This window comes from Sciurus vulgaris (genome assembly GCF_902686455.1).
Source record: "Sciurus vulgaris genome assembly, chromosome: 14".
In the NCBI taxonomy this organism is placed as follows: Eukaryota; Metazoa; Chordata; class Mammalia; order Rodentia; family Sciuridae; genus Sciurus; species Sciurus vulgaris.
The window spans coordinates 52,023,918-52,038,203 of NC_136475.1; the positions used below are offsets into that span (position 1 = coordinate 52,023,918).

Sequence of the window (14,286 nt, forward strand, 5' to 3'; positions counted from 1 at the left end):
TACTTCCAAAGGCACTATACAGATTTAACACAATTCCAATTAAAATCCCTAAGACATTTCTTATAGAAACAGAAAAAGCAATCATGAAATTCATCTGGAAGAACAAAAGACCCAGAATAGCCAAAACAATACTGGGCAGGAAGAGTGATGCAGGAGGTATCACTATACCAGACCTTAAACCCTACTATAGTAATATAGTAATATAGCAATAGTAACAATAAATCGATCAATTTCAATCAATGAAATAGAGAAGTTTTCAAAAGTTTACCAACAAAGAAAAGTTCGGGACCAGATGAATTCTCAGTCGAGTTCTACAAGACCTTAAAGAAGTGCTCATTCCAAACTCCTCAAAGTATTCCATGAAGTAGAAGAGGAGGGAACCCTTCCAAACTCATTCTATGAAGCTAATATCACCCTGATACCAAAACCAGACAAAGACACATTGTGGAAAGAAAATTTCAGACCAATATCCTTAATGAACATAAATGCAAAAATTCTTAACAAAATTTTAGAAAAGCACATACAAAAACATATTAAACAGATAGTGCACCATGATCAATTGGGTTTCATCTCAGGGATGCAAGGTTGGTTCAACATCCAGAAATCAAAAAGTGTAATTCACCACATCAACAGGCTTAAAGTTAAGAGTCACATGATTATTTCAATAGATGCAGAAAAACCATTCGATAAAATACAGCACCCCACTAGAAAAAATAGAAATAGCAGAAACATTCCTCAACACTGTAAGGCTATCTATGCTAAGCCTACAGCCAACAGGCTTAATGCAATTCCAATTAGAATTCTAATGTCATTTCTCATAGAAACAGAGAAAGGAATCATGAAATTCATCTGGAAGAACAAAAGACCCAAAACAGCCAAAGCAATCCTGGGCAAGAAGAATGACACAGGAAGTATCACAATATCAGACCTTAAACTCTACTGTACAGCAATAGTAACAAGAATGGCATGGCATTGGCACCAAAATAGATAGACCAATGGTACAGGATAGAAGACACAGAGACATACCCACATAACTACACTTATCTCATACTAGACAAATACTGTGCCAAATACTTACAATGGAGAAAAGATAGCCTCTTCAACAAATGGTGCTGGGAAAATTGGAAATCTGTATGTAGTAAAATAAATTAAACCTCTATCTCTCACCCTGCACAAAATGCAACTCAAAATGGATCAAGGACTTGGGAATTAGAGCTGAGACCCTTCACTAAATAGAAGAAAAATTAGGCCCGAATCTCCAACACATTGGATTAGGATCAGACTTCTTTAACAAGATCCCCATAGTCCAGGAAATAAAAGCAAGAATCAATAAGTTGGATAGATTCAAAATAAAAAGCTTTTTCTCAGCAAAGGAAACAATCAATATGTGAAAAAATAACCTACAAAGTGGGAGAAAATCTTTTCGTCCCACACTTCAAACACAGCACTAATCTCCAAAGTTTATAAATAACTTAAAAAAACTTTACACCTAAAATGTAAAGAACCCAATCAATAAATGGGGTAAGGAGTTGGGCAGACACTTCACAGAAGAGGATATACAGGTGATCAAGAGATATATGAAAAAGTGCTCATCATCTCTAGTAACTAGAGAAATGCAAATTAAAACCACCCTAAGATTTCATCTAATTCCAATTACAATGGCTATTTTCAAGAACACAAGCAATAATAAGAGTTGGTGTGGATGTGGGGAAAAAGGCACACTCATACATTGATGGTGGAGTGACAAATTGGTGCAGACACTCTGGAAAGCAGTATGGAGGTTCCTCAGAAAACTTGGAATGGACCCACCATTTGACCCAGCTATCCCATTCCTCAGTTTATACCGAAAGGACTTAAAATCAGCATACTACAGTGATGTAGCCATATCAATGTTCATAGCAGCTCAATTCACAATAGCCAGATTGTGGAATCTACCAAGATGTACTTAAGTTGATGAATGGATAAAGAAACTGTGGTATATATACACAATGGAATATTACTCAGCCATAAAGAAGAATAAAATTATGACATTTGCTGGTAAATGAATGAAGTTGGAGAATATCATGCTAAGAGAAATAGACCAAGCCCAAGAAACCAAATGTCAAATGTTTTCTCTGATAAGTGGATGGCAATACATACTGGGGGGGGGGGGGTGACAGGGGAGAGGAAGAGACGAATGAAGGAACTTTGGATGGTGTAGAGGAAAATGGGGTGGAAGGGGGTGGGGGAAGGAAAGATAGTAGAATGAGACAGTATTATCTTACATATATGTATGATTACATGATTGGTGTGAATCTACATTGTGTACAACCATAGAAATGAAAATTTGTACCCCATTTGTGTAGAGTGAATCAAAATGCAGTCTACAAAAATAAAAAAAATTTAAATTAAAAAATTAAACCCCTAACTCTTACCCTGCACAAAAGTCAAAGTGGAATAAGGGGTTAGGCATTGTAACAGAGGCCATGCACCTAATAGAAGAAAAAGTAGGCCCAAATCTACATTATGCTGGCTTAGGAACTGACTTCCTTAACAGCCTCTAAAGTGCCAACAGTAAAATGAAGAGTCAATAAATGGGAGAGAATCAAACTAAGAAGCTTCTTCACAGCAAAGGAAATAATTGGTAATGTGAAGAGAGAGCCTACAGAATGGGAGCAAATCTTTGCCAACTGCACTTCAGATAGACCATTAATCTCCAGCATATATAAAAACTCAAAATACTCAACACCAAAAAAAAAAAAAAAATCCCCCAAATAACTAAGAAACTGAGCAGATTCTTCAGAAAAACAGAAATACCATCAATCTACAAATATATGAAAAAATGTTCAACATATTAGCAATCAAAGAAGTGCAAACTAAAATTACACTGAGATTTAATCTTACTCAAGTCAGAGTGAGAATTGTCAAGAATAAAAGCAACAATAAATGTTGGCAAATATGTGGGGAAAAATAGACTCATCCATTGCTGGTGGGATTGCAAATTGGTGCAATCACTCTGGAAATCAATATGGAGATTCCTCAAAAATCTTGGAATAGAACTAGCATTTGACTCGTTATCTCACTCCTCAGTTTATACCCAAAGGAATTAAAATTAGCATACTATAGACACAACCACATCAAAGTTTATAGCAGCTCAATGCACAGTCAAACTGTGAAACCAATCTAGGTGCCTTCAACAGATGAATAGATAAAGAAGTTGTGGTATATATACACAATGGAATATTACTCAGCCATGAAAAAATGAAATTATTGTCTTTGCTTGTAAATGGATGGAACTGGAGAATATCATGCTAAGAAAAATAAGTCAATCCTCAAAAATCCAAGGTCTGAATGTTTTCTCTTTGTTTAAAGGGCTATCTTTCCTCCAACATATACTGTTTACCTTTGTCAAGTCTCAGATGACTGTGTCTATGTGAATTTGTCTTTGTGTGTCCTATTCTGTTCCATTGGTCTTCATTTCTATTTTGATGCCAACAAAAGTGCAGTTTTTGATACTGTAACTCTGTAGTATAGCTTAAGATCAGGTATTGTGATGCCTCCTGCATCACTGTTCTTACTCAAAATTGCTTTACATATTCTGGGTCTCTTATTCTTCCAAATGAATTAAAGAACTCTTTATTCTAATTCTATGAAGAATGCTAAGGTATTTTAATAGGGATTTCATTGAATGTGTATACTGCTTTTGGTAGTATGGCCAATTTGACAATATTAATTTGTCTTTTCCAAGAAGATAGAAGGTATTTCCATATTCTCAGGTCTTTAATTTCTTTCTTCAGTGTTCTATGATTTTCATTTTTTAAATATTTCACCTGCTTGGTTAGATTAATTTATATGAGTTTTTTCTTTTCTCTTTTTTTTTTTTTGTGATTTTTTGAAATTGAATGGTTTTCTTGATTTCTTTATCAGAAGAATCACAGTTGGATTGTAGGAATGCTATTGATTTAGAAATATTGATCTTATATCCTGATACTTTGCTGAATTAATTTATGAGCTCTAGAAGTCTTCTTTTGTAGTTTTTTTTGGGGGGATCTTTTAGTTATAGGATCATGTTATCATCAAACAGAGATAAAGGACATCTTCCATTCTTATTTGTATCCCTTTAATTTCCTTACCTTGTCTGATTTCTCTGACTAGAGTTTCAAATTTCTATTGAATAGGCATGGTAAGAATGAATGTCCTTGCTTTTGTCCTGATTTTAGAAGAAATGCTTTCTTTCTTTTTCTCCATTTCAGTATAATCTTGGGTTTGAGTTTGTCATATTTCTCCTTTATAATGTTGAGGTAAGTTAATATTATTTCCAGTTTCTTCATAATTTTTAACATGAATGGGTATGATATTTTATCAAAGGCTTTTTATGCATTGAGATGATCACATGATTCTTGTCCCTTAATTTTATTCATGTAGTGAATTACATTTATTAATTTGCATATGTTGAACAAACTTTACTTCTCTGAAATAAAACCTACTTGATCATGGTGTACTGTCTCCTTAGTGTGTTTTGAATGTGGTTTAATATTTCATTGAGAATTTTGCATCTATGTTAATCAGAGAAATTGGTCTATTGTTATCTGTATGTCCTTATTTGGTGATGGTATGAGAGTAATTCTGACTTCATGAGTGAATTGTGCTGTATTCCATTCCTTTCTATTTTGTGGAGTTATACTACACCTTGGTTTATACACAAAGGACATAAAATCAGCATACCACAGTGACAGCCACATCAATCTTTATAGCAGCTCAATTCACAATAGTTAAACTATTGAACCAACCTAGATGACCTTTAACATATGAATGGGTAAAGAAAATACACACAATAGAATATTACTCAACCTTAAAGAATGAAATCATGGCATTTATAGGTAAATGGATGGAAATAGAGAATATCATGCTAAGTGAAATAAGCTAATACCAAAAAAACTGATGACTGTTTTCTGTGATAAGTGGATGCTGATCCATAGTGGTGTGGTGGGGGTGAGGGGAAAAAAGAAGGAACTTTGGATTGTGCAGAAGAAAGTGAGGGGAGGGGTGGGGTGGTGGGGACAAGAAGGACCATAGAAGGAGGCAGATATTATTACCCTATATACTTGTGTGATTATACTACTGGTGTGACTCAGCACCATGCACAGCCATAGGAATGAGAAGTTATTCTCCATTTTGGTATAATATGTCAAAATACATTCTTTCATGTATAACCAGTTAGAACAAATAAAAATAAATAAATAAAACATAAATAAAGATTTTCTACATCCTATTGATTCAGTTTGGGCAGGTCATAGGTGTCTAGAAATTTGTTAATATCTTCTAAATTTTCTACTTCATTGGATATAAATATTCAAAATAATTTCTAATGATCCTTTGAATTTAAGAAATGTTGGTATTGACATCTCCTTTTTCATATCTAATTTTATTTTTTCCTCCCTCTCTCTTTCTTTTGATTAGTTTGGCTAAGGGATTATCAATCTTATTTATCTTTTCAAAGAACCAGTTCTTCATTGCATTGATCCTGTGTATTTTTTCTCAATTTTATTAATTTCAGCTTTGCTCTTAATAAGTTTCTGCCTTCTACTGATTTTGGAATTAATTTGTTTTTCCTTTCCTAGCCCTTGTTGTGGAGCATAAGCTTATTCATTTGGAATTTCTCTGTATATTTTAATGTAGGCACTCAATGCAATACATTTTCCTCTTAGAACTGACTTTATGCTGTTCTAGATATTTTGATACGGTACATCTCTGTTTTAAGAAATTTTTTATCTCTCTCCTGATTTCTTCTTTGATTCATTCATCATTTAAAAAAACATTGTTCAAATCTATTCAATGAAATAATATCAGAAAATTTCCGAAATCTGAAGAATGAAATGGAAAATCAAGTTCAAGAGGCTTATAGGACTCCAAATACACAAAATTACAACAGACACACACCAAGGCACATTATAATGAAAATACCTAACATACAAAATAAAGACAGAATTTTAAAGGCTGTGAGAGAAAAGAACCAAATTACATTCAGGGGGAAACCAATATGGATATCAGCAGATTTTTCAATCCAGACCCTAAAAGCTAGAAGGGCCTGGAACAACATTTTTCAAGCCCTGAAAGAAAATGGATGCCAACCAAGAATCTTATGCCCAGCAAACCTTACCTTCAAATTTGACGATGAAATAAAATCCTTCCATGATAAACAAAAGCTAAAAGAATTTATAAAAACAAAGCCAGCATTACAGAACATTCTCAGCAAAATATTCCATGAGGAAGAGATGAAAAACAAAGAAGCAAATCAGCAAAGGGAGGAATTATCCTAAAGGAATTGTCAAATAAAGGAGGAACCAAGTCGTGTCAAATAAATAAATAAATAAAATTTAAAAAATGAACCAAATGACCGGGAAACCAAATCATATCTCAATAATAACCCTGAATGTTAATGGCCTGAATTCATCAATCAAAAGACAGACACAAACTGGCAGATTGGATTAAAAAGAAAGATCCAAACAATATGTTGCCTGCAAGAGACTCACCTCATAGAAAAAGATACTCATAGACTAAAGGTGAAAGGATGGGGGAAAACATACCATGCACATGGACTCAGCAAAAAAGCTGGAGTATCCATCCTCATTTCAGATAGTGTGGACTTCAAGCCAAAGTTAGTCAGAAGGGATAAAGAAGGACATTTCATACTGCTTAAGGGAAGCATAAATCAGCAAGATATAACAATCTAAACATCTATGCCCCAAACAGTGGCTCATCCATGTATGTCAAACAAATCCTTCTCAATTTCAGAAACCAAATAGACCATAACACAATAATAATAGGTGATTTTAACACACCTCTCTCACCACTGGACAGATCCTCCAAACAAAAATTGAACAAAGAAACCATAGATCTCAATAACACAATCAATAATTTAGACTTAATGGACATTTATAGAATATACCATCCAACCAAGAGCGAATACACTTTCTTCTCAGCAGCACATGGATCCTCCTCTAAAATAGGCCATATATTATGCCACAAAGCTAATGTTAGCAAATACAAGAAGATAGAGACACTACCTTGTATTCTATCAGATCATAATGGATTGAAGTAGGAAATAAATGAAAGAGTAAAAAACAGAAACTATTCCAACACCTGGAGATTAAACAATATGCTATTATATGATGAATGGATAACAGAAGATATTAGGAAGGAAATTTAAAAATTCTTAGAGGTACATGAGAACAAAGAAACATCATATCAAAATCTCTGGGACACTATGAAAGCAGTACTTAGAGGAAAATTTTTTTCATGGAGCGCATTTAATAAAAGAAGTAAAACTCAACAAATAAACAACCTAACACTACAGCTCAAAGCCTTAGAAAAAGAAGAACAGAACAGCACCAAAAGTAGTAGAAGAGAGGAAATAGTTAAACTCAGAGCTGAAATCAACGAAATTGAAACAAAAGAAACAATACAAAAAATTGACAAAATAAATAGTTGGTTCTTTGAAAAAATAAACAAAATTGATAAACCTTTAGCCACACTAACAAAGAGTAGATGAGAGAAAACCCAAATCACTAAAATTCTGAATGAACAAGGAAATATCACAACAGACATGATTGAAATACAAAACATAATTAGAAGCTATTTTGAAAATCTATACTCCAACAAAATAGAAAATTTCAAAGACATTACCAGGTTTTTGGAGACATATGAATTGCCTAAACTGAACGAGGAGGACATACACAATTTAAATAGACCAATTTCAAGTAATGAAATAGAAGAAGTCATCAAAAGCCTACCAACAAAGAAAAGTCCGGGACCAGATGGGTTCTCAGCTGAGTTCTACAAAACCTTTAAAGAAGAGCTCATTCCAATACTTCTCAAAGTATTCCATAAAATAGAAGAGGAGGGAACCCACACAAACACATTCTATGAAGCCAATATCACCCTGATACCTAAACCAGACAGAGACACATGGAGGAAACAAAATTTCAGACCAATATCCTTAATGAACATCAACGCAAAAATTCTCAACAAAATTTTAGCAAATCGCATACAAAAACATATTTAAAAGATAGTGCACCATGATCAAGTGGGTTTCATCCCAGGGATGCAAGGTTGGTTCAACATCAGGAAATCAATAAATGTCATTCACCATATCAATAGACTTAAAGTCAAGAATCACATGATTATTTCAATAGATGCAGAAAAAGCATTTGATAAAATACAGCACCCCTTCATGTTCAAAACACTAGAAAAAATAGGGATAGTGGGAACATTCCTTAACATTGTAAAGGCCAGTTATGCTAAGCCCATGGCTAATATCATTCTAAATGGTGAAAAACTGAAAGCATTCCCCCTAAAAACTGGAACAAGGCAGGGATGCCCTCTTTCACCACTTCTATTCAACATCGTTCTTGAGACTCTAGCCAGAGCAATTAGACAAACCAAAGAAATTAAAGGGATACGAATTGGAAAAGAAGAACTCAAACTATCCCTGTTCGCTGATGACATGATCATATATTTAGAGGAACCTGAAAATTCCACCAGAAAACTCTTAGAACTCATAAGTGAATTTAGTAAAGTAGCATGTTACAAGATCAATGCCCATAAATCCAATGCATTTTTATACATAAGTGATGAATCTTCAGAAAGAGAAATTAGGAAAACTACCCCATTCACAATAGCCTCGAAAAAAATAAAATACTTGGGAATCATTCTCACAAAAGAGGTGAAAGACCTCTACAATGAGAACTATACAACACTAAAGAAAGAAATTAAAGAACACCTTAGAAGATGGAAAGATCTTCCATGTTCTTGGATAGGAAGAATTAATATTGTCAAAATGGCCATACTACCTAAAGTGCTATACAAATTCAATGCAATTCCAATTAAAATCCCAATGGTGTACCTTACAGAAATAGAGCAAGCAATTATGAAATTCATCTGGAAGAATAAGAAACCCAGAATAGCTAAAGCAATCCTTAGCAGGAAGAGTGAAACAGGGCGTATTGCAATTCCAGATCTTCAACTCTACTACAAAGCAATAGTAACAAAATGGCATGGTATTGGTACCAAAATAGAAAAGTAGATCAATGGTACAGAATAGAGGACACGAACACAAATCCAAATATATACAATTTTCTCATACTAGACAAAGGTGCCAAAAATATGCAATGGAGAAAAGATAGCCTCTTCAACAAATGGTGCTGGGAGAATTGGAAATCCATATGCAACAGAATGAAACTAAACCCATATCTGTCACCATGCATGAAACTAAACTCAAAATGGATTAAGGACCTCGGAATCAGACCAGAGACCCTGCAGATTGTAGAAGAAAAAGTAGGTCCAGATCTTCAACACGTCGGCTTAGGACCAGACTTCCTCAACAGGACTCCCATAGCACAAGAAATAAAAGCAAGAATCAATAACTGGGATAGATTCAAACTAAAAAGCTTTCTCTCAGCAAAGGAAACTATCAGCAATGTGAAGAAAGAGCCTACAGAGTGGGAGAATATCTTTGCCAATCATACTTCAGATAGAGCACTAATCTCCAGAATCTATAAAGAACTCAAAAAACTCTACTCCAAGAATTCAAATAATCTAGTCGACAAATGGGCTAAGGAAATGAATAGACACTTCACAGAAGAAGATCTACAAGCAATCAACAAACATATGGAAAAATGTTCAACATCTCTAGTAATAAGAGAAATGCAAATCAAAACTACCCTAAGATTCCATCTCACCCCAATTAGAATGGCGATTATCAAGAATACGAGCAACAACAGGTGTTGGCGAGGATGTGGGGAGAAAGGTACACTCATACATTGCTGGTGGGGCTGCAAATTAGTGCAGCCACTCTGGAAAGCAGTGTGGAGATTCCTTAGAAAACTTGGAATGGACCCTCCATTTGACCCAGCTATCCCACTCCTTGGCCTATACCCAAAGGACTTAAAATCAGCATACTACAGAGATACAGCCACATCAATGTTCATAGCTGCTCAATTCACAATAGCCAGACTGTGGAACCAACCTAGATGCCCTTCAATTGATGAGTGAATAAAGAAACTGTGGTATATATATACAATGGAATATTACTCAGCCATAAAGAATGATAAAATTATGGCATTTGCAGGCAAATGGATGAAATTGGAGAATATCATGCTAAATGAGATAAGCCAATCTCAAAAAGCCAAAGGACGAATGATATCGCTAATAAGTGGAGGATGACACATAATAGGGGGAGGGAAGGGTTAGTGTTAGGATTAGAGTTAGGGTTAGGGAGGGGGCAAGTATGGAGGAAGGAAGCACTGTATAGAGGGAAAAGAGGGGTGGGAGGGGTGGGGGGAAGGGTAAAAATAACAGAATGAATCAAACAACATTACTCTATGTAAATTTATGATTACACAAATGGTATGCCTTTATGCCATGTACAAACAGAGAAACAACATGTATCCCATTTGTTTACAATAAAATAAAATAAAAAAAGAAAAAAAAAGAGAGGTAACAGCAGATCAACCTACATTATCATTTCTTATCTGGTTATAATTATAAACAATAATTTCTGAATCTTGCCAATATTTTTAAAATAAAGAGTTTAGACCAAATCAATTTTGGACACCGAGTTTAGTTTCAATTAACTAAAGATTTATTTTTTCTAAAGAAATATATCAACAGGCATCTTTATCTATTCAACAGTTTATTTATACATTTCACATATACTTTCTCAGCACAGAATCCATTTTTAATGACACTGTTGGTATGGGGAAACAAGGCGTGTATGCTTTAAAACTTTAAAATGCCAAAGCAATATTGGGTAGTAAGTTGTCAATTGCTCACATTTCTGTTGGGTACAAACAAAAGCTTCCATTTTCCTCAAACACCTATTAAGTTGATATACCTAGTATTTTAGAGTACAAAATAATCATAGCTACACATGATGATACTCCCAAGAATTTGAACACAATTTGTTTAAGAGGTGTCATCAAACTCTTCTAAATATATTTAATTCTGAAATTATCAGTATGATATAGAACCAACCTCATTATTAAAATGAGTGCATACTACATTAATTTATGGATATGACAATTTATTTCCTTATTGATGAGTATTTAGACTAGTTCCAATTTAATGATATGACAGTGCTATAATAAACACTCTTAATAGTCATATTTATGTATATATTTGTATAAATGTCCTTAACATATATATATTGTATATTTAATGTACCTGTTATGCCTATTAGATATATTCACCTACTGTTTATTATGTACAACATGTAATGTTAGTCCTTAATATATGTGTGTCAGTAATGCATTTACAAGTCAACTTTTCCATTCCAAGAAGGCTCTAGTAATAGATGTGAAGCTTTTAGTTTTGAGGAATAATATTTTGAATCTTTGGTACATGCCACTAATGTACCTTCCAAAAGTGCTGACCAACTTAATGTAGGAACAGTATATGAGAATGTCTTCTTCCTCATAGTTCCCAATGTTCATCATTTTTTTACAGATAAAATATTCATTAACACATTTGTAATAAAATCGTATCTCATTGTTTATTTTCATTTTTCTGAAAACCCTCCAAGGTTGAATATCCCCAGTTAAAGCTTAATGTGCCTTAATCATGAACTATGAGACCAAATGAGAATGAGATTTAGAGAATAACAATTATCTACTGTGAAATACTGCCACAGGCTTACCGGTCATGTTCTTGAAACTTCCTAAGAGAAAAGCACTCATGGTCAGTTTTTCTGCTCTCTTTCTGTTCAGTTGATTCATCATGATAATCATCATCATGATCATCATCCTCTTCAGCACCTTCACATAGGTTTTGTGATTTGTCTCTTTCAGTTGGGTGCTCCTTGTTTTTTTCCTCAACCTTTAAGGAATGTTTGATACTAAGGATAACTGCTACTTTTCAATAAGAAGGTTTCTTTTCTGTTTTCATCCTTGATTTTACCACCTGATTTAGTTTAACTGTCACTTCAACCCATAAAATATTCTGTGCTTCCTTTAATTTTCTAAAATGTCATTGAGAATTTTTGTAAATTCTGCTTTATTTTTGTTCAAGTGGAGACAACAGAATTTTCCAAAATTTCAAATAGAACAATTGTTCATTCCATATTTTCATTTTGATCCATTCTTTGCTATCTAACATTTACACTCCCTATATGACTAGTCTTTACTACCTGGATCTTACATGAATCATCTAGTTTCAGGGGCTGTGTCATTGTTGTCAGTAAAGACAGGAAGATTTCCCCTTTCTGCACTAGTCCTTCCCCATTGCCATTTGCAATTCTTTAGTCACTTGGATCCAGGGAGAGCAAAACAGTGAAGGTGCTCAATGCACTGTATGAACTAACGTTTGCTGTAACAAAAGGAATAGGACAATCCTGCTGCTTTGTAACTGGAGTGCTGGAAAATGAGATGCTTCCCAGATGGGTTATCTACATTAGCCCCATTACCTACTTGGGAGTAAATTCAAGAAAGATTTAATGAGTCTGTCCAAGCTCCCAAGTGGCACTACCTAGCATCTTGGTGGCAAGGAAAGATGCCACAATTTCATAATGCTGGTTCAGATAAATTATCCAGAATTGCATACTAAACAGATATGTTAAGTGTGACCCATGGAAAGTAAAGCAATGCTTTCTTGGGAGATGGGAAGCCTCCCAGTTTATACACCACTACATTTGTTTTAAAAGGATATCTCTATATTTTTGTTTATGTTTGAAACTTGGTGATTTTCATAAGCCCATGTTCTACATTAGTGTCAAGTCCAACATTTGGGACTGAGATTTAATGCTTCATTATGGAATAAAATCATATATACCAAAATTAACAAGTTTTCAAAAAAAATCTTAAAATAAAGGACGCTGAAACAGAAATATTAAACAGTAGTGATATAAAAAATGCATAAGTATTGCAAGCACAAGGCCCTGGGTTCAATCCCCAGCACAACAACAACAACAACAACAACAAAATGCAGAATTATATGTACTTATCAAGAATGTTTAAAGTCCTTATACTAGAATTTTCAATACAAGTTTCAATGGTCTGAATAAAACAGACGAATTTAAACAGATGAAAGCACAATAAACAGATTAGTTTCACTGGAAAAAAAATGTTACACCTCCCAAAATGAGGCTATGGATATATTCCATCTCAGTCATGACTTCCTTACCCTGACATTTCCATTTTTTTGTTTAAATAAATGCCAATTAATCTTAGTTCATAGGAAAAACCAAACAAAAACACTTTAAGCTTATTACATTCCTCTATTCCTATTATGGTTCAGAAGATCATATGGTATAGGACTAAATCTTCCAGTTCATATGCACTTGGAAGACTGATTGACTTAAGCTGATGAAGAAGAAAGATCATGAGAATATTTTCCTGAATCCTATTTATGGAGAGAGCAACAAGCATCTATTTCTGATACAATTTCATATTTAGATAACCCCATTTAATACACGAGCTTTTTAAAAGCAGGAAATCAGAATATAATTGATAGTGAGAAAAACCAACAGTAGCAACAAAAGCACATCTATCTCATTCTGAAGGTGAAATTTTGCTTTTTCTATTGCCAAGACCTCTACTTGTAACATGCCTATCTCATTCCTAAACCTTCACTTGCCTTGCAGTAATTGGTCATCTGGACATTCTTTCATTAATCTGTCACTTTGTGGTAGATAGAATCTTACCTTTTCTAATTCAGTTCCCATACTCTTATAGCTATCAGCACTGCAATGATCACATAGTAGCTTCTGGAACATAATTTGTATTGATTTTGTTTTCTTATAAGTATCTTTAACAGTATAAATACTGTGACTTTTAATTTGAGTAACGTGATTCACTTCTTGGGAGTAGGTAAGATTCATATCAAGATAGCTTTTTGACTTACTACACCTAGGCATTTGTCCAACATTTAAATTTCAACTAGGAGTAATTATGTTCATGGTTGGTTTTATTTGCAGATCAAATTCTTGGTATTCTTTCATTATAACTATAACAGCTTCTGGGTTCCTTGCATTTTTATTTTCTGTATTATTATAAAATTCTCCTCCTCAGTGTTAGAAGCATGTTTGCTTTCTAGTTGATCATTTTCAGTCTCTAATTTATTTTCACTTAGATGCATCTCAGAACATAATTTGTGAGAATGTTCCAGAGCATGTATGAGAAGGACATATATTTTCAAGACTGGGTTCTTTTTTTTTTTTTTTTTACTAAAAATCATAAATTTACATAGGGCAATGTTGCTTGATTCATTCTCTTATATTTTTTCCCTTTCCCACCTCCCACCCCTCTTTTCCCT

At 34.0% G+C, this 14,286-nt stretch overlaps 1 protein-coding gene across 2 annotated transcripts in view; it reads right to left on the reverse strand.

Moving 5' to 3' along the window:
* Nucleotides 1–10,517: 10,517 nt before the first annotated feature.
* Nucleotides 10,518–14,286, reverse strand: part of LOC306643896 (uncharacterized protein) — a 35,737-nt gene continuing 31,968 nt past the window's right edge. For both annotated transcript variants that reach the window (XR_013759100.1, XM_079110242.1), the window contains one exon: nt 10,518–11,853. Coding sequence is in view for 1 of the 2 variants with exons in the window: in XM_079110242.1 (XP_078966368.1) it covers nt 11,671–11,853 (183 nt within the window). In the remaining variant the exon portion in view is untranslated. The remainder of the gene's footprint in view (nt 11,854–14,286) is intronic.